This window comes from Carica papaya, chromosome 8 (genome assembly GCF_054855325.1).
Source record: "Carica papaya isolate Zhongbai chromosome 8, ASM5485532v1, whole genome shotgun sequence".
Taxonomy (NCBI): Eukaryota; Viridiplantae; Streptophyta; class Magnoliopsida; order Brassicales; family Caricaceae; genus Carica; species Carica papaya.
Window position 1 is genome coordinate 27,128,110 of NC_142316.1, and position 20,597 is coordinate 27,148,706.

A 20,597-nucleotide genomic window follows, 5' to 3' on the forward strand; every position below is an offset into this window, starting at 1 on the left:
AAATTAAACTATATTTACTAAAAATCATAACTTTTTTATTTTCTTCGGTAAAATTCGTAACTTTTCGTAATTTAGACATTATGTAATTTTGATATTATCTTATTTAATACCTAAATAACATTTAATTGAGAGGGTTTTTTCTTTTTTGGTAAAAGAGTTAAATTATTATTTGAGAATCTCGTTGCTTCAGCTGTGATGAGTTATCGTCTTCCAAGTATCTTCACTCTCTCCCATTCGCTGCTTATTCTTCCCTATTCTCACTTCACTCTCAGGTGCTTCCTTCCTCACTTTATCTGCAAACCCCATGGCTCATGCGTGTTTACACAATTTATTTGCACATAAAAGCTTCGCTACATATCTTACTTCACTTTACGCCAGCTGGAGTTTTGCTCAGTGTGTTGTAACTTTTATGTGCATTCTTTCTCTGATTTTGTAGGGTTTGGTATTGCCGGGGTAGTGAAATGGAAGGCCGTGATCTCTCGGGGGTCACAGTAATAGGTGATCCACAGTCTCTGGAGAATAAAATTTCCGCAATTCGCGCCGCGGGTGCGGCCAAACTCCAGGTTTATTGTTCTTTTTTTTTGTTTCACTTCTTGTTCAAGTATTGTAATTGGCGGCTTTACCTTCTGATACGTTGCTTGCAATACGTAAAAAAGACGGGAATGATTTACAAAGATATTTATGTTAGTATATACCAATATATTAATTGTACTCATTTGGATTTGTTCATCTTTGCTAGATATTCTAATCTTCTATATAGGTGCAGTGCCACAATAATGATGTGCTATATTAGAGGATTGGTTTTTCCAAGTATGAATTTAGAATAATGACTTGTCATAGTTTATTAGTAGGAATTCGAAGTATGTGTAGCATGCGCAGTCTGCATGATTCTACTGGCATTGTGTTTATTTGGGTTTTGATTATCAGGTAATTGCTGATTTTGATGCAACTTTAACGAGGTATTGGATCAATGGGACTCGAGGACAAAGTATGTTTTTGTGATTCCGGTTCTTATTATGATTTTGTTTCATACTCTATTCCAGTTTTCTCTAATAACATCTGCAGCCAGTCATGGCCTTCTGCAGCAAGGGAATCCGGAGTATGATGCCAAGAGGCAGGCATTATATGAATACTATCACCCGCTTGAGTATTCTCTAACACTCCCTATTGAGAAGAAAACAAAACTCATGGAAGAATGGTATGTAATTTGATCATTCAATACTGAAACTGCTGTGTCCCAACAATTTTTGTCCTTGCAAGTTCATTCCACTATATATTTGTAGATAGCTACTGCTGTTCCTTTTAGTGAAAACAAAACGGACTTCCTGCTTGCAGGAGGTATAGTATATCGATTGGTTCTTGTTCTTCCATGTAAATAAATGCAACGATTCACGCATATATTTTGCATATTAGTTGAAGAGTTGAAACTGTAACGATGCGGAACTTAAAATAAAGTAAATTATAAATTAAGTGCGGAAGCAAAATAATTGCGTTAAACTTTACATTCCTTACACAATAATTTAGAATACCCAATAGGAATACGGCAATAACCCTTCTAAAAGAACAATTAATAATTGAAGGAGTAAATGAAAAGTAAACAAACTGAACATTCTAATCGCAACTCTCTTGTGGATCGGGATCTAAATCTTGGTTCTCTTGATCTGAAATAGTTAACGAAAGAGTGAATTACACTCACTCAGTAAGAATGTCACACTACTCAAAATGAAGGTTGGTAAAAATCATGAAAACAACTAATGAAACTCTTATTTTAAGTAAATTTATTTATCATAAGTAAATTTATTTATCATAAATAAAATCATTTATTGTACACTTACTGTAGCGAAATTTCCAAAATTGACTTATAGAGTCAATAACAGAAACAATATTATAATCTCATGTATAATTAAATAGAATAACAACTTTTCTTTTTTATCTATCTACTGGTATTCATGGGGGTTCATAGGGATGTCCCCACTATGCGTGAACCCTTATTCAACATTTTCAATTAACCGGCCGTTCCCATACCCCGTCCAGTATGATCGTCAAAAATACTATCCCTCAATACTCTGTCTGATATGAGGGTGAAATAGGCTGCCCTCATACCCCGTTCGGTATGACCACCAAAGTACCAATCATGCATATCCCGTCCGGTATGAGACAATGTTTACGGTAGGGTTCCTTATGTACTCGGTCCGTCCACCATCTTTCAGGATATCCAGTAAAGCTATCATTCATTCACTCACTTAATCAAATAATTTTCCGTTTACATTTAATTTCTAGTTTCACAATTTAACTGTAAATTACGCAAAACAAACAATACATGTATCAAAGAAACACAACTAAATCATCTTACCAACTCCAACGTCTTATCATGTATTAAAAACTGTAAAATCAATCAAACAGGATAAAATATGGATAATAACCGGTTCCGCCTCTATTAGTAACTTGTGATTAATTATCGAGATTTCCTAAATTATACAAAACACCACATTATTTATAATTAAACTTCAATTCTATAACAAGGAATAGGATAAGTGATTTTTACCCAAATCGGTATCCGAATGCTAAACTTTTAGCTGTGCCTATTAGTGGTCCATGGGTTCCCTGAATTTTTTTCGGAGATTAAAACACACTTCAAATACTTAGAAATACCCCAAAAATCCAAAATCAGTGTTAGAAACCCTTTCCGGCCAATTTCGGGATTCTGGTACGATGGCGGTTTACCTTAGATTGGCCATTTTCGGTCAGTTTCGGTCAATTTTGGCCTGTTTTGTACTCATTCATGCGAGAAAACACGTTAAGGGGTCTCGGTTGGCCAAAAAAAGTCGAAAAACAAAACCTTATCGGCAGCGGGGTTTTCCGGTGCAGCGACACCGCCAACTCACCTTCGCGGTTGAGCATTTTTCTTCGGTCAACCTGTGAAAAACAAAATGAGAATCGGGAAATGCCTCATCAGAGGCAGTTTTTTTATTTTTTCCGCGCGGTGCTGTCGGGCTTTACCTATGGTTTCGACTCATTCGCCGGTCCTTTTGCTCCGATTTGGCCATGAGGGTGTTCAAAATGAAATTTCGAGTGAATGAAATTTTTTTTACCTCTTTTGGCGGTCGGAGGTGGCTCTAGCACAGCGGCGGGTGGCGGTCAGCTCCATTCCCAGCGACTAGTTCTTCTCCGATGAGGAGTCTGGCGGTTAGGGGTAGGATTTGGTGTGAAGTGAGGTATTTACATCCATTTCCTTCTAATCTGTACTGTCCATCGCGTTTGATTTAAATCGTCCGATCGCGTTTAAATAGAAAATCAATTTAAACCGTTCATTGCAATTTGATCTGAACCGTACGATCGCGTTTAAAGAGAGAACAGATCTGGACTTTCTGCACACGCAAGAACAAATCTGGACCGTCCGATCGCGGGCACACTGATTGCTCGCGTGGTCTCCCACATGGCATCGCGCCAGCATGCCTTGCCACGCAGCCGCTCCAGTTTGTCGGGGCTGCTGACTGAGCGACCCTACGTGGCATATTTTTCCTAAATTGGGTTTTGATCCCTAGTTTCTGATTTTTCTTTCAAAAACACCCCCAAAACCTAAATTTTCACTATTTTTTTCTAAAATTGTTTTCAATTTCATCATCCACATATTTTTCTTCATTTTTACATTAAATAAAAATTCAAAAATTTAAAAATTATATTTTATACATTAATTTTAAATATATTAAAATTAATTTCGGGTATTACAACTCTCCCCTCCTTAAAAGAAATTTGATCTCTCAAATTTTTCTCTCTCATTCAATCAAATAGTTGGGGATACTGGGTTTTAAAATCTGATTCTAACTCCCATGTGGTCTCTCTTTGTGTGTGATTCTACTATACGACTTTAACGAAGAAAATTTTCTGGTTACAGAGTATTCTGCTCTTTCGGTTCACAATACCGATCGGTACCTCCTCGTAGGACAGATTCTCCTGAAGTGAAAGAGACTCGTGGGTCAAAATGTGAGAGGGGTCTGGGTTATATTTGCGTAGCATGGACACATGAAATACATTATGAATCTTGTAAAGTTCTGGAGACAGTATCAGTCTGTAGGCGGCGGTGCCAATTCTGTTTAAAATTTCAAATGGTCCAATAAATCGAGAATTTAGTTTCTCCCTCTTATCAAACCTACTGATTCCCTTGAACGGAGTGATCATAAGGAACACCCGATCACCTTTCTCAAATTCTAAATCTCTCATCCGGTTATCCGCATAACTTTTCTGCCTGCTCTGAGTCGTCTGGATGTTTTTCCTGATCTTAACCATTTTGGCTGTAGTGTCTTACACAAGATCTGGACCAAACAATTTTCTATCATCCACCTCTTCCCAACAAATCGGTAGTTTGCATGGGCGGCCATACAACATCTCGTACGAAGCCATGCCAATACTTACTTGGTAGCTGGTATTGTAAGCGAACTCTATTAGGGGTAAATGATTATTCCAATGGCCCCTGAAGTCAAGAACACAAGTTCGGAACATATCCTCCAGTGTGCGGATCGTTCTTTCTGATTGTCCATCAGTCTGAGGGTGGAATGTAGTACTAAGGGATAGTTCGTTCCTATGACTTGCTAAAAACTAGACCAGAATCGAGAAGTGAATCTGAAATCCCTGTCGGACACTACTGTTACTGGCACTCCATGTAACCTTACTATCTCCCGGATATACATTCTTGTTAGCTTGTTCAAGAGGTCGGTCATCCTGATGGTTAAGAAGTGAGAAGACTTGGTGAGGCGGTCAACAATTACCTAAATGACATCATGTCCCGAGCGTGCCCTAGGCAATCCTGTCACGAAATCCATTGCGATATGTTTTCACTTCCATTCTGGAATTGGTAATGGCTGAAGTAACCCGCCTGGCATTGATACTCTGTCTTGACTTGCTGACATACCAAACACTTGGAAACAAAGTCGGTCACTTCTCTCTTCATCCTGTTCTATCAAAATCGGGATCGCATACTTTGATACATCTTAGTACTTTCGGGATCCATGACAAACTTTGAGATATAAGCCTCTGTCATGATGTCCCTTTTTAGCTCACTGTCACCTGAAACACACAGCTTGTCCTGAAATTTAAGTAATCTATCAGCAGAGACTCGAAATTTTGAATTACTTCCCTGTTCTGCATCTTTTTTGAGAGCTGTTAGGGTGGAATCAGCGGATGAGACTTCCTTTATTTTATGAATCAACTCAGGTTGAACAGTCAGGTGGGCCAAACATGTGACTCTCTTCAGGTCCTGAAATTGTAACTGTTATGGCCCATATTCCCCTGCATTCTGAAACCATTAGGTGAGCTAATATACCTGCATTTTTTCTGTTGAGTGCGTCGGGTACCACGCTGCTCTTACTCAGGTGATACAAGATGTTGCAATCATAGTACTTGAGGAGTTCTATTCATCTTCTTTGACGCATGTTGAGATCTGAGTGAATATGTGTTTCAAGCTCTTATGGTTGGTGTAGATCTGAAAGGTCTCTCAATGCAAGTAATGGCGCCAAGTCTTCAAGGCGTGAATAATCGTGGCAAGTTCTAAGTCATGGGTGGAGTAGTTTTTCTCATGACTTTTCAACTACTGGACCCATAGGTTATGACATTTCCATACTGCATCAGAATACAATCCAACTCCAGGTAAGAGACATCACTATAAACTGTATATCCATCTGTTCTACTCGGCAAAGCCAACACAGGTGGAGTAGTCAATCACTTCTTTAATTCTGAAAAACTTCTTTCACAGTTTTCGTTCAACTCAAACTTGATGTTCTTCTTTGTGAGTCGAGTCAAAGAAGTAGGTAGACTAGAAAATCCTTCCACAAATATGCGGTAATAACCTGTCATTCCCAGAAAATTACGAATCTCCTTGACCGAAGTTAATTTTTCTCAGCCGAGCATTGCCTCAACCTTTTCGGGGTTCACTGAGACTCCACTTGATATGATGTGCCCTAGGAAAGTAGTTTGCTCGAGACAGAACTCACACTTGCTCAGCTTTACATACAACTTCTTTTCTCAGAGGACCTGTAAAACCTGAGTGAGATGGTGAACATGCTCTTCTCTGCTTTTTGAATAGATCAGGATATTATCGATAAATATAATAACGAACTGATTCAGGAATTGTCTGAAAACCTTATCATCAAATCTATGAAGATGGCTGGTGCGTTGGTCAGTCCAAATGGCATGACCAAGAATTCATAGTATCCGTACCTGGTCCGAAAAGCTGTTTTGGGAATGTCTTCTATCTTGATCCTTACCTGATGGTAACCTGAATGCAAATCTATTTTGAAAAAGACTTTGGCACCCTGCAACTGATCAAAAAGGTCATCAATCCTGAGGAATGAGTACTTGTTATTGATCATGACCATGTTCAGTCCTCTGTAGTCAATACATAACCTTAATGTCCCATCCTCCTTTCTTGCGAATGTGACTTCGACACTCCAAAGGGACACACTATGTCGGATGAATCTACTATCCTGCAATTCATTGATCTGTTTTCTCAACTCCTTCATCTCAACACGACTCATGCGGTAAGGGGCAACCGAAATAGACTAAGTGTCTTGCTGAAGGTTTATGGTGAATTCAACTTCTCTGTCCACTGGCAATCCAGGTAATTCATTCGGGAACATATCTGGAAAGTATCGGACTACCGGAATCTCTTGAATACAAATTTTTTTTTAGATTTGCCTAGTTAGAAAAAACAGTCGGCTTAAAGCACTTGATAGTAGGAAAATTTGCTATGAGGGAACATATGTAAAATAATTTTATTAATTTCTAAATGACTTCTCATTAGAAGGGTTGAATACAAGTTTCTTATAAAAATAATCTACGGTGACGTGATACGCCAGTAGGCAGTTCATTCATAGGATTACATTAAAGTCCCCCCGTGTCAATCTTTATTAAGTCCACACTCAATTTTTTATCTGTTATATTTATGACACAGGCTCTGTATATAATCTCCCCCAGTAGTGTCCTACTCCCAGGAGTAGATACAAACAGTACAAAATCAAGTCTTTCAAGTAATACATTTAAATTTGATGCAAAAGTATGTGAAATAAATGAATGTGAGGCACCAGTATCAATCAAAACATGTGCAAGATGATTACAAATAATGTACGTACCATGTATCACGTCTGGGTTGGCCTCTACATCCTGCTGAGTGAAGTTGTAAGCCATGTTCTGGATTGGAGGTCTGGTCTAGTTCTGATTCCTCGGACACTCCCTCGTGTAATGCTAGGACACTCCTACATATGCAGCAGGTATTGTTGAAGCGATAATAGGGTTGGTCCTCATTACTCTTATCACAGTGTTGGCAAGTCTTGCCGCGTCCTGTTGTTGGAATCTGATGAAGAGCCTGAGTCATTGGTCTAGTCCTCTTGTTCTGCTGAACAGATGCAGTAGGTGCTGGTCTACGGTGTGAAACCGGAGGCCTGAGGTTCTCTACTGCTGGAGGAAAAATGTGAAGGTTCCTCTCTACTAGTTGTGTTTTGGCCAGAACAGCCTAGTAAGTACTAAGCTCGAATACATACAGCTGCTGTCTGATATCAGGATGGAAGCCCCACTCGAACCTTCTTGCCTTTCTGTCTTCATCCATCATACTCTTAGGGGAATATCGGCCAAACTTTAGGAACTTTCAGACATATTCTGATACAGTCATGTCACCCTGGATCAGGTGTGCAAATTCTATTTCTTTCAGATGTCGGAAATGTTCTGGTAGGTACTCTGCATTAAAGGCCATCAAGAATTGTTCCCAAGTGACTGAAACGTGCAGGGTGGTCTGCTTGAGTTGTCACCAGCGGCCTGCCTCTCCCACCAGCATGTAGGTGGCAAGTATAACTCTCTGTTCATGAATCACCCCAAGAGTCATGAAGGTGATAAATATAACTCTCTATTCAGGAATCACCCCAAGAGTCATGAAGGTCGTCTCTGTCTCAGCTAATCAGTACTCGATCTCTTCAAATGAAGATCTCCCTGCAAAAGTAGATGGGTTTAGTGTTTTATATCTCTCAATGTAGTTTGGGTCCATCATGGGAGGAACTGGGTCCCGTGGGAAAGGGACTGGATTGTGCTGGGGATGGACTAGATGGCCCTGTGGTGGTACTGGATGATACGGTGGAGGCGTCGGATTGTACTGTGATAGTGCCGGGTGACGCGGTTGGGACACTGGGCTATACTATGGTGGCTCCGGATGGTACTATAGTTGGGGCACCAGATGAAATTATGGTGGTGCCGGATGGTACTGTGAAAGAGCAGGGTCGTACCGAGGTGGCTTAGGATTCTCCCGCTGCAGGGGTGGCTTAACCTGTGGTAGCGAAAGAGGGTCAGGTAGCTCTCTTTTTTCCTCCCAGGCCTGCTGGGCAGCGTTGAGTCTTTTCAGCATTTCAAATAATCGGTTAACATCCTCTCAAAGTGAACCCTCCCGGGCTGCTCGGTTTAATGGGGGTCTTTCTCTCCTCATCTATCTGTACCTGCATTTCATAAGTAATAATTGAGTGATAATTCATTATTTGATGTTTTCTAGGATTTTTGTGTAAGGAATGGTTTCGAGAAATGTGGTTCTGATACCAACTGTAATGACCCGGAACTTGAAAGGAAGTAAATTATAAATTAAGTGCGGAAGCGAAATAATAGTGTTAGGGTTTACATTCTTAGTAAATTATAAATTAAGTGCGGAAGCGAAATAATAGCGTTAGGGTTTACATTCCTTACACAATAATTCAGAATACCCAATAGGTTTACGAGAATGACAATTTTAAAAGAACAACTAATAATCAAAAAATAAATGAAAAGTAAACAAATTGAATATTTTACTCGCAACCTTCTTGTGGTTCAGGATCTAGATCTTGGTCATCTTGATCTGAAATAATTAATGAAAGAGTGAGTTATAATAGTCCAGCAAGAATGTTACGCTACTCACCGATATAGAAATGAAGGTTGGTAAAAATCATGAAAACAACTAATGAACCTCTTATTTTAAGTAAATTTATTTATCATAAGTAAAATCATTTATTGTACACTTACCGTAGTGAAATTTACAAAACTGACGTATAGAGGCAATAACACAAACAATATCATAATCTCATGTACAATTAAACAGAATAACAATTTTTCCTTTTTATTTGTCTACTGGTATCCATGGAGGTTCATAGGGATATCCCCACTATGCGTGAACCTTTATTCAACATTTTCAATTAACCGACCGTCTCCATACTCCGTCCGGTATGAGTGCCAAAAATACTATCTCTCAATATCTCGTCCGGTATAAGGGTGAAACGGACCGTCCCCGTACCCCGTTCGGTATGACCGCCAAAGTACCAATCATCCATACCCCATCCGGTATGAGGCAGCGTTCACGGTAGGGTTTCTTATGTACTCAGTCCGCCCATCATCTCCCAACATATTCAGTAAGACTACCATTCATTCACTCACTTAATCAAACAATTTCTCATTTACATTTAATTTTTAGTTTTATAATTTAATTGTAAATCACGCAAAACAAGCAATACATGCATTAAGGAAACACAACTAAATTATCTTACCAACTCCAGCGTATTATCATGTATTAAAAACTGTAAAATCAATCAAATAGGATAAAAAGTGAAAAATAACCGGTTCTGGCTCCATTAGTAACCTATAATTAATCATCAAGATTTCCTAATTTGTACAAAATACCACATTATTTATAATTAAATTTCAATTCCATAATAGGGAATAGAGTGAGGGATTCTTACTCGAATCGATGTCCAAACGCTAAACTTTTAGCTGCGCCTACTAGCGGTCCCCGAGTTCTCTGAATTTTCTTTAAACATTAAAACACGCTTCAAGTATTTAAAAATACCCCAAAAATCCAAAATCGGTGTTAGAAATCTTTTCTGGCCAATTTCGGGATTCTGGCACGACGGCGATTTGCCTCAGATTGGCCATTTTCGGCAAGTTTCGGCCGATTTCGAATGGTTTTGTACTCATTCCTGCGAAAAATACGTTAAGGGGTCTCAGTTGGCCCAAAAAATTCGAAAAATAGAAACTTACCGACAACGGGGTTTTCCGGTGCGGCGGCTCTGCCAGCTCACCTTTGCGGTTGGGTGTTTTTCTTCGGTCAACCTGTGGGAAACAAAATGGTCAATATAATGATGGAAAAATTACACGAAACGAGAATCGAGAAGAGCCTCATTGGATGCGATTTTTTTTATTTTTTTCGCGGTTTCCGGCTTATCCGCTGGTCCTTTTACTCCGATTTGGCCATGGGGTGTTCAAAATCGAATTTCGAGTAAATAAAATTTTTTTTACCTCTTTTGGCGGTCGGAGATGGCTCCGGCATGGCGGCGGGCGGCGGTTGGCCCCCTTCCCGGCGACTGGTTCTTCTTCTCCGACGGGGAGGTCTGGCGAATAGAGTTAGGATTTGGTGTGAAGTGAGGTATTTTATATTCGTCTCCTTTTAATCTGATCCATCTATCGCGTTTGATCTGAACCGTCCGATCGCGTTTAAATAGGAAATGAATCAGAACCGTTCATCGCGATTTGATCTAAACCGTACGATCGCGTTTAAAGAGAGAACAAATCCGAATCGTCCACACGTATAGGAACAAATCCAGACCGTACGATCGCAGGCACGTGGATTGCCTGCGTGACCTCCCGCGTGGCACCGTGCCAGCGCGCCTTGCCATGCTGCGCGCTCCGGTTTGTCAGGACTGCTAACTGGGCGGCCTTACGTGACACATTTTTCGTATATTGCATTTTGACTCTTATCTTCCAATTTTTCTTTCAAAAACACCTGCAAAATCTAAATTTTCACTCATTTTTTTCAAAATTGTTTTCAATTTTATCATCTACCTATTTTCTTCATTTTTATATTAAATAAAAATTTAAAAATTATATTTTATATATTAATTTTAAATATATTAAAATTAATTCTGGATATTACATAAACATTTAACTTATTTAATGCAGGTGGGGTAAAACACATGATCTGCTTATTGAGGGAGGCCTTACATATGATGCAATAAAGAGTTCTGTTGCTAGTGCCTACATTGCTTTTAGAGAGGGTGTAGTGGAACTCTTTGAATTTCTGGAGGTAATTCTCTCTTTCTATGGCAATCTTCTGAGCTTTAGCTAGGAGTATGGGTGAAACACTGATAGTGCCCTCAACTAGCCAAGCACTTGACATGAAAATTCTTTCCATTTCTATCTCATTTCTTCATAAACTATGTTATTCTTAATTTTTCTTTTTTTTTAATCAAATTTATGGATGAGTTTGCATATTCAACTATAGAGATTGGATTAGCTTATGGACATTTTTAACTAGATAGACATGAAACAAAAAATTGTTCATTTTTGTGCTCAGTTTATTGACAGTAACTTAATGTAATCTTGAGATTTCTTTTTTCATGTCTTTCTAAATCACTATCCTTTTCTTTCTGGAACCATTGAAGCCACATTCTGCAATATCATCCAAGAAATGTCAGGAAAAAGAAAAGAAATAAACAATACATGCCTATGTTTTTCAAAGGAGTGGACAATATAGAGGCATTAGCTTCTTACTATAAGTACCAGGCATTGTTCTGTATTCCACCTCATCTGATTCATCATGCCATTTGTACTTGAGGATAAGATACTTTATTCCACATATCTTTCCTCAAAACTTGTGTCAACTTCATATTTGTAATTTTTGTTGCATATTTTAACATAGTTGATCCTTCAAAGTTACACTTATTGTAGCAATATAAGGCAAAGGGCTTCCACTATGTATAACATGTAGAGAGTTAACTATCAACCAGCACTATTCATGTGAAGTTCTTGCCATTTACCATGTCTCTTATAATCATGCAGGAAAGAGAGATTCCAGTTCTTATTTTTTCAGCTGGGCTTGCAGACATCATAGAGGAGGTAGCTTATAAACTTACATAATGCATCATTTTTATGCAGTCCTCTCATGCATTGACCAATTTTCTCAATGAGCTAGGTCCTGAGGCAGAAAGTTCACAGATACTTTAAAAACATTAAGATTGTGTCAAACCGAATGGTATTTGATGACAATGGTCGCCTCATATCTTTTAAAGGTACCCTCAGTGCTTGTTGACTTAAATGATACTTCTATGGATGATATATTTGATGAGATAGTCTGCTGTTCAAGAAATGTTCTTGATACTTCTATTGGTTTGCTCTTCTAAGATATTTCTGTTGGTGTTACTCTTCCAAGGAGTGACACAAGAACTTGTCTTATAATTTGCAACACCATCTTATGGCTTGAAAGAGGAGTATCTTGCACTAGTAGCCACAATTATGCAAAACAATTTACATATATCATCCAGAATAGGTAATTCTTTGCAAAAAAGCTGGAGAGATCCATCACACTGAATCATGTTTGGATGGATACTTATGTTTTAGACTCTTATTTTAATGTTCTTATCCAAATAAGATATTGTAGGAATTCAAAAAATATATCTTTTGTTGCTGTGCATTTTTGCTTTCTGTTGACTTTTGCTTTAACACCAATATGTGTACAGGGAAGACAATCCACAGTATGAATAAAAATGAGCATGCTCTTGATATGGCTGCTCCTCTTCATGATCATTTAGGGGATGCTAATGGGCCGATGAATGACAATGCTTCTGTGAAGCAGAGAACCAATGTCCTGCTTCTTGGTGATCATATTGGAGATTTGGGAATGTCTGATGGTTTAACTTATGAGACTCGAATATCTGTTGGGTTTCAGTGAGTATATTAGATTTACTTGCTGTCAGATGATATCGATTCTTGACTTATATATATCTGTGGTTAATTGATAATATATTTTCCAAAAACATGGTTGCCTTCTCTCTATATGGAACAGCATCCGAAAACAAGCTGAAGGCGGCATCTATTGAGAATAAGTTCAGAGAAGGTTGTTTAAGATGATTTTGACATGCTAAAGATGTCCTAGTTCCAAAACAGTGAGTTGCTCCAAATGGGAAGATATCAAAACAGGGAAATGGTTGACCTAAAATAACATGGATTGAAATGCTAAAGAATTTACTGCACCAGCAAATATCAGAAATTTCAGTTCTAATAGGACTTTAAGATAAGCACATCTCAAAAACATAGTTACTAAAATTGGAGCGAACTGATATCAACCGTATAGCGAAGTGGGAATATTCGATGTGGGATCCAAGTCTTATACTTAACAAATAACACATAATAATCCACCACAACTTTGCAGACAGACTTCAGCAACCATGCGGGCCTGCTCTGCATTAACTGCAATTTTTGGGGTCACCATCTATGCTGCACAATTGCAACTAGGTATGGTGGTGGAGGGCTCTGATAGACTGATACCATTAACATGAGTTTAGAAGAACAACATGTTTAAAACTAACTATTACGATCGGAGAGTCTAAACTTCTATAAACCCCACAATAGAGTTGCGTGCATTTGATATGGGATTCAAGTCCTAATATAATTAAATGGGGTCAAGCAACGAAATGATTCATATGGAGTCACAGCTTGCTGAGAATTAAGGCCGCACAGAGTCAAGTGAGAAATATTTGTCTCCACATGTTTTTCTATCAACTTCATTGTATTTAAGCTGTATTTTCTGTGAGGTTTTTAACTTCTCCTGGTTATGACTCATCTTCAATGGCCTTCATACACAGCTTTTTCATCTGAACTAGTCAGAAACAGATAGATAAGCTATCAACTTTCATCTGCTTGTCTTTGTTAGATTTCAGTCTGCGTCTACGAGCCAACTAATCCCAATTTAGATTTGTACCCTTATGATTACAGAAACAGTTTGCGAGGTGATTCCATTTACTTCATTCAGCAATAAATTTGAAGCTTTCGTTTTCCTAACTACTTTCATTTAGCTACATGATTATTTCCCTGCATCCCACAGTTCAAGAATGAGTCTTCCAGAACTAGCTACTTTATATACTTTATTTCATGTTTTCAATCCCATAAATTAATACACTGTTTTGGAAGCCCTTTTTCTTTTGTCCTGAACTTACAGTCTTCTGATGGCAGTTTGATTTTGTTCTCATGATTTTTTCTGTTTTGAACTTACATTTGTCTGGTTATCTGACTCGCAAACTATCAATTGCCAACATTCTTCCATTTCAAATTTTAGCTTGAAAGTTTTGCTTGCATCCAGATTTAAGTTTGGTCTGAATGGAGTTAATAGAATTTTTCTGTTCTGTGCTCTCTGCCTATGTTGCTTCCTACATTCTGATTGTCACGGCTGTTTGTTTGCTTTCAGTTTCTGGTTTTGGTTGTGATTATCTTCTAGATATATGATAACTTAGTTGACATGCACTATCTTATAAACTGCTCTTTTTTGTTAGGAATGACAACATTGAGAAAAATCTTGATCGTTATCGCGATGCCTTTGATATTGTTTATCTGGTGAGATGCTTTTGTATTCATTCTCCCCGTTTTTTGGTTATTGTTGTTTTCTTTTGAGTGTCGAGAGGGGTGAGTGGAGGCTGTGGAAGTAATCATGTTGATGTAGAAACTCATTAATTGAACTGCGACTCAAAAAATTGCATTTTGGATTTTTTTAACAACAAATAGTTCTTTTTCTTTTTGTCTTAGTTAATAGCCTTGGACCTCCCTCTAATTGGTTTTAGAAACACAGTTGAATCTGAATTCCAGTTAGCTTATCCTTTTCTACCTTGGTTGATTTCGGGTTAAGACATGCATTATATGACAAATCTGCCTAGCAATATGGTAATTGTGTTTGGGGATAGAGTGAGCCAAGGATAAGAAAGAAGAGAAACCCTTCTGGTAAATGCTCTATGTGTAACTTCCAACATTCATGCTGTTGTTGCAGAATGATGCTCCAATATGGGGAGTGGTTGACCTTGTCTCTCGGTTGTTCCCAACAGAAGCCAAGTTATGACCTTATTTTCGACTTGCTACTTTGTTTAGGAAGTCGGTGGTGACTGATGGCAACTGCAGAATGTCACATACCTACACATGAAAAGAGATTCTTCTAAAAGAGTAATGATCGGATGAATTTTCCAAGTCTTAGGCTGCAGCCACACCTATTCATCCAAGTCTTTTAGGCCATAGCCACCTGAAGCAAATGCCTTGGCAATATTTTGAATGAAATTGCTGGATATTGGAGTTATTGATCTACTTAGGAGTTTGATATCTGTAGATCAATCAGGTGAAATCACAACATACATCTTATTACTATTGATTTTGTGCAAAAAGAAGGTAGAAACACTAGACCTACTCTAAATTCTTTTAATTTTCTTGGTGATTAGGGGGCTGGTTTTGAAGATTTCGTTTTTGATGGTTGTACTGATGTTCGGAGGAGGGATGTGATTAAATTCCAAGAAAATATTCTTGTACTATTTGTTGTGAAAGAAGTAAACATTTGCCTTTCTAAGGCTACCTTTGGACAAAATAAATAGTTTTTGCGAAATTATTTAAAAGTTTACACTTAGCTTAAAAGATAATGAAAATTAATTTTATAATAAATTTTATATGAAATAAAAATAATGCACTTCAAATTTTTGTATCATTATATTAAGTTTAAATTTTTATTAAGTTTCACACAGGTAATGTTTATTTGGTCCAGCTTAGATTTTGAGCATCAACTGAAGTTCTTTCTTCTTTCTTAATCAAGTGTCTTAGCCACAGTGCTGCCAGTCACTGTAGTCTGTAGGCCATAGTCTTGTCTGTCCTTCAAAATTGCATCAAATCTGGTTCAGACTAAGGGTCTAACCTCAATAATAAATTGCAATGTCTTTAATTGAAAAGACAATTTGAGGTTTATGATTCCACTTGCTGCCTTACAAATGGAATGAAACCACCCCTGTACAAAAATAAATTCTTTTATTTTTAAACCCTCTTAATAAAAGTGCATCACCATGCAGCATTATTGCGTGACAAAGAAGAGTTGAATGATCACAAATATGGAAGAATATACAATTCCATGTGGGTCACTTTATATGACAAAAACTTTATCTGCAAATCACCTTTCCGCTTCTTCTATTGCACAGTCGATAGCAGGCTGTAAGAACTGGGCATAATGGAACTCAATCTGGAGACGATGATGAAGCACGGATCCCTTCAAACCTTTCTTCATATCAGCCTGCAATTCCCTTATTGGGATTGCTGCTAGAAAGCTCTTGATGTACTCCTTGCATGACACCTTACCTCTGCACACAACAACTGAGTTCGCGCTTGTTTCCGACTTAAGGGCAAGATCTGGAGCTCCCTCGTTTACAATATTTTTTGATGCATCTGGCTTCTTATCATTGGAGTTCTCATTTGATGAGTTACTGTTGTTGTTAGGAATTTGTTCAATTACTGTGTCTTTGTCGAATTTCAAGACATAGGCCTGATTACATCCCTCGTACAGTCTCTCCCCTAGTGTGTCAATAATGTAATACGCATCCTTCTCTACCTTCAGGATAAAAAAATGATCATTCCAGCTGACAATATAGACCAGGGGCTGGATATTACTTTCCAGTTCAGATTCCTGATGACTGAGTTCGTCCCAAATACTGTCAAAAGACATTGCACTGTGAAGAAAGTCAAACCCTCCATCTTCTGATCCTTCTGGATGAAAGAATCCAATGAATGACTTCTCTGGAACTACAGTGAGGGGACGAATTTTAGCTTCAATGACTGTCTCGAGATCAAAGTGCTTATCAAGAAAACGTTCTCGATAGTCTTCATTCTTGCAGAGATTTCTCCATGCTAGAGATCCTAGTCTAATTAGGCTATCGAATTCAGACTTAATTGGCATTTCATCTCTGTTGGATTGCAACCAATTGGCAATGACAGCAACGAGGACTGTGCATGCGCTCTCCCCAGCAGCACGTTCACTTCTTTGGTCAATTGAAGCAAAAAACACCTGCGCTCTAAGCTTCATGAGTCCATCACGACTGATAATTTCTTTCATCTCCCAGCTGCCAACAGCAAAGTTGTCATCCCCAAATTCGGAGTCTGATGTTCGAGTAGTTGTGGAACCATCTGACTTGTACCACTGAAAGGGAAAAAGAAAAACTTAAAAAATTGATGATAGGTATTTGAACCAATTAATGAACCAAATGAAATGCTCAGTCAAGAGTATCAAAAGGTTAGACATGTACCCCAAAACTTGACTCATCGGAGGAACCAAGCTGCCTTCGATCAAAATCAATGTCATCACCGCCTTCTTCTCTATAATCTTTTCTAAGAAGAGGCTCCCCTTTGGGTTTAGTAGATCTGAAGCTCAATTGTCTCTTCTTCCAAGATAAAATTCTGCGTTTTGAACCTTCCTGTGAAGATTGATCAAGTATTGCTGCATCTGAATTCTCGACATGGAAGCGTAAATCATTTCTGTGGCTGCTATAGTAAATCCAACTCTCATCCTTACAATTCATACTGGAGTGCAGTGATCCTCCAAACCAGTTTGCATGAGCCAATGTTTTGTAACTGATTGACTGACCACTAGAACCTTCACTACTCTCTTCTGATTCTCCCTCAGCATCATCGAGTGAATCTGTATCAAATGGATAATTATACTCGGGATCCTCACCTCCGTCAAAGCTCCTTCTACCACTGACTTCTTTGTGATGGTGCACAGTCGTCTCATTCTTTGCTCCTTGGTATGATACACAGCTTGTAAACAACTTGACTTTTCTTAACCCTTCTTTACTTTCTTCTGCTGCAAAAGCTCTTGGAGAACAAGGAGACAACAGAACAGGTAGTACCAATCTACGCGTTGGCTTTGGAGATTCTTGATCAGTTAACCTGAGCGATAGCTGCAGCACCATTGCATTTTTACTCAGATAAAAGAAGGAATCATATAGCAATTAGCATCAAAACTAATAAAGGAATCATGTTGCTAGGAGAAAATTAAGAATTAAGAAGCATATGAGCAAAAGCATGTTAAATGTATACTTACAAGAAGAATTGGACAAGCCTTGATGTTGCTACCAGGAACCACCAGAGGAACTTTAACTTCTTTCTCTTCAGTTGAGGAAGCAAATACTGCAAGGTTCAAAGATGCAGTTCCAACAATGGAGGTTTTGTTCCTTGGATCATGGTTCAAACTCTAGTCATTATAAACAAAAACATCATTTCATAAGTACTTTTTATATACATTGTAGCACTACTTGTCCAAAAAGCATTCACTAAACTAAGAGAGTACTTGTGATTACTCAAAATAAAAAAATACTTGAAAGCAATGTAGTACTTTATGCTACTTCTTTTATTACTCATTTAGATGAAACACTGAATATAAAACTAACAGTTTTTTTAAAATATTAATAAAATATATTTACTTATCATAAATATTTTATTATTATATTATCTTAATTTTAAGAGACACTGAGAATGTAATTAAGTAAATTTATTAAATAAAAAAAATCTAAAATTTAAAATTAGCAGCTTATTGTCTACTTTCTTTTGTTACTTCTATCTTGTTTTTGTGCTACCAAACTAAAATCTCATAGCTTAAAGCTGTCTGTAATCACCTAGTAATTCCAAACACTCTAAACTGCCATTAAAATGAGTATTAACGTTATAGAACATTATTGATTTATGTTGTATGAACATCTTTCAACATTTTTATAGCAGATATTATTAGATCCCAATTCCTTTTTAACTGCATTAAAAGATTTGCAGAAAATTCCAAAAGTATATATGTTTTTTATTGCTTTTAATTATTTAAAGAAAGCTTCAGGAAACAAATTATTCTTTTTGTCAGCTTTTCTTATTGAGTTTCTTCCCTCTGGCATATTTTCTTTCTGTAGCACAAAACTGTATCTTTCTACCAAAAAAAAAAAAAGAGTTTTTGAAAAAAAGGACAAAACCATTGGATAGCGTTGATGAATCCACACAAGTGCATCTTCTGTTTCAACAGAAAGTTTCAACTATGAAATCTTCATCATCAGTATTTTGGGAGAGAAAATCTTTTAACTGGAAAAATCCATTCAGAAATAATCAATGGAATAAAATAATTGAAACAGAAGATGCAATACCCAATGATGATTTCAAAAGTTAAACAGAGCAACATAAGATAACAACATAACAAAAATTAATCTGGATATATCAACATAAGTAATAATAAAAACAGAGAGAGAGAGAGAGAGAGAGAGAGAGAGAGAGAGAGAGAGAGAGAGAGAAGAAGAATCAGAGGCGAAGAGCACGAAAACTCACATTAAAAACTGTAAAAACAACCTCCCATGGCAAAAACACGCCGTCTTTATAAGAAGAGAAAGAACATAGGGTTGAAAACTCCTCGTTCCACTCGACGATTCCATCGCCCGAGCACTCACCTTCCTCTGTTATATTCCTCCTGATCGAGCGTTTCAACGAACTTAACCCCACACTCTTTTGACCCGTCCAGTTAATCCGAACCACAAACCTTCTCCTCACCTCTTTCTCCCCGCCAGATTCGCCCGAATTCAGACCTTCAACTCGATTGACAACAATACCCACCTCCATTTTTCTTGAGATTAACAGTGGTTGCCATGGTCGCCACTTCATCATTCTCACCACCAGGGACTAAGACACAGAAACTTATCTCAACATTATCCCAAAATCAACACACGCAAGAAAGAAAAGCCAATCCGCTGAACTGGGTAAGGTTTGATTTCATGATTTGGTATCAGGATTATTTGGGTAAGAACAGATTCTTAGAGGAAATGGGCATTGAACATATATGGTAAGTGTATAAGAAGTACCAAAAGAAGAAAAAAAAAACAAATGAATTTGACTTTGTAGAAAATGGAAAAAAGAGAAGGAAAAGGAAATGGGTATGGTGCTGTTTGGATCTTGGAGAATGATGATGAGATTTAGAGTAAACAAAATTAAATTGAATAGATATCTTTTGCCCTTTTTGGATTTTTGAAATTTGAAGTGTCGTTTTGTTTGTTTAGCAAATAGTGGAATGTGCCGTTCGTTGTTTACGACATACAGATTTAAAAGGAGCAGAAGGAAAAGGAAAAGCCGGCCGGATTTAAAATAAATAACCGGACGAACAAATGTCTCTCTGAGCCGAGCCGAGTCGAGCCGAGCTGGCTTTTTGAAAGATTAATAATTCGAAGAACTAACTTTTCTATACAGTTGAGCTGAGCCGAGCCGATCCGAGCTGTGTTTAAATGTCATCATTCAATTCTAAAGTGCTTGCTTCCTTCTCCTCTGTTTACTTCTTCTACTGGTCAACCCTGTATCTGTTCCTCATTTATCTCCGCAACACACTGGTTAAACTGAAATTATCTTATATAGATTATTAATTTTTTTATATTTTTATGTATTTAATTTTAAAATTTTACATGTATTTATATTTATATTTATATTTAAAACTTAATAGAAATATAGGAAATAAATTATTTTTACTAAAAATTTAAATTTAAATTACATCAAACAAGGGATAATTCACTACATTCTAAATCTCCTGCTATGCTTGTAAACTGACTCAATTATTATTTTCTAGATAATTGTTAATTATAATGAAATTCTCTGCATTTTTAAATTAATATTAAATTGAATTTTGAACTGACTAATATCAATGTTTCATTAAAGTTGTGTTTCCAACAAAATTTCAAATTTTTTCGAAATTCATTTATAATTTTAATGATTGGATTGAATTTTCCAAATTCCAAATTCATGGAATAAGC

At 37.4% G+C, this 20,597-nt stretch overlaps 2 protein-coding genes across 4 annotated transcripts; one reads left to right on the top strand and one right to left on the bottom strand.

Annotated features, from left to right (window-relative positions):
* The first annotated feature begins 114 nt into the window (after positions 1-114).
* On the top strand, positions 115-14,956 carry LOC110817219 (5'-nucleotidase / magnesium ion binding protein). Of its 3 annotated transcripts, none has more exons than XR_015814051.1 (10): positions 115-272; positions 437-563; positions 928-988; positions 1,066-1,198; positions 10,951-11,074; positions 11,830-11,886; positions 11,963-12,059; positions 12,507-13,775; positions 14,316-14,376; positions 14,804-14,956. XR_015814051.1 is itself a non-coding variant. In XM_022045667.2 (10 exons), exons 1-10 carry the CDS (start codon positions 196-198, stop codon positions 14,870-14,872), a joined length of 1,014 nt encoding a protein of 337 aa, XP_021901359.1. In that variant the 5' UTR covers positions 115-195; the 3' UTR covers positions 14,873-14,956. The 3 variants fall into 3 exon arrangements, 1 of the variants encoding a protein (XP_021901359.1); XR_015814052.1 differs by having other exon boundaries at positions 12,507-13,281; XM_022045667.2 differs by having other exon boundaries at positions 12,507-12,714.
* Positions 14,957-15,687: 731 nt separating this feature from the next.
* On the bottom strand, positions 15,688-20,229 carry LOC110817076 (splicing factor 3A subunit). Its single transcript, XM_022045472.2, has 4 exons — positions 19,135-20,229; positions 17,879-18,028; positions 17,082-17,735; positions 15,688-16,975 (listed from the first exon to the last, which is right to left on the bottom strand). Exons 1-4 carry the CDS (start codon positions 19,465-19,467, stop codon positions 15,956-15,958), a joined length of 2,157 nt encoding a protein of 718 aa, XP_021901164.2. The 5' UTR covers positions 19,468-20,229; the 3' UTR covers positions 15,688-15,955.
* Positions 20,230-20,597: the final 368 nt, after the last annotated feature.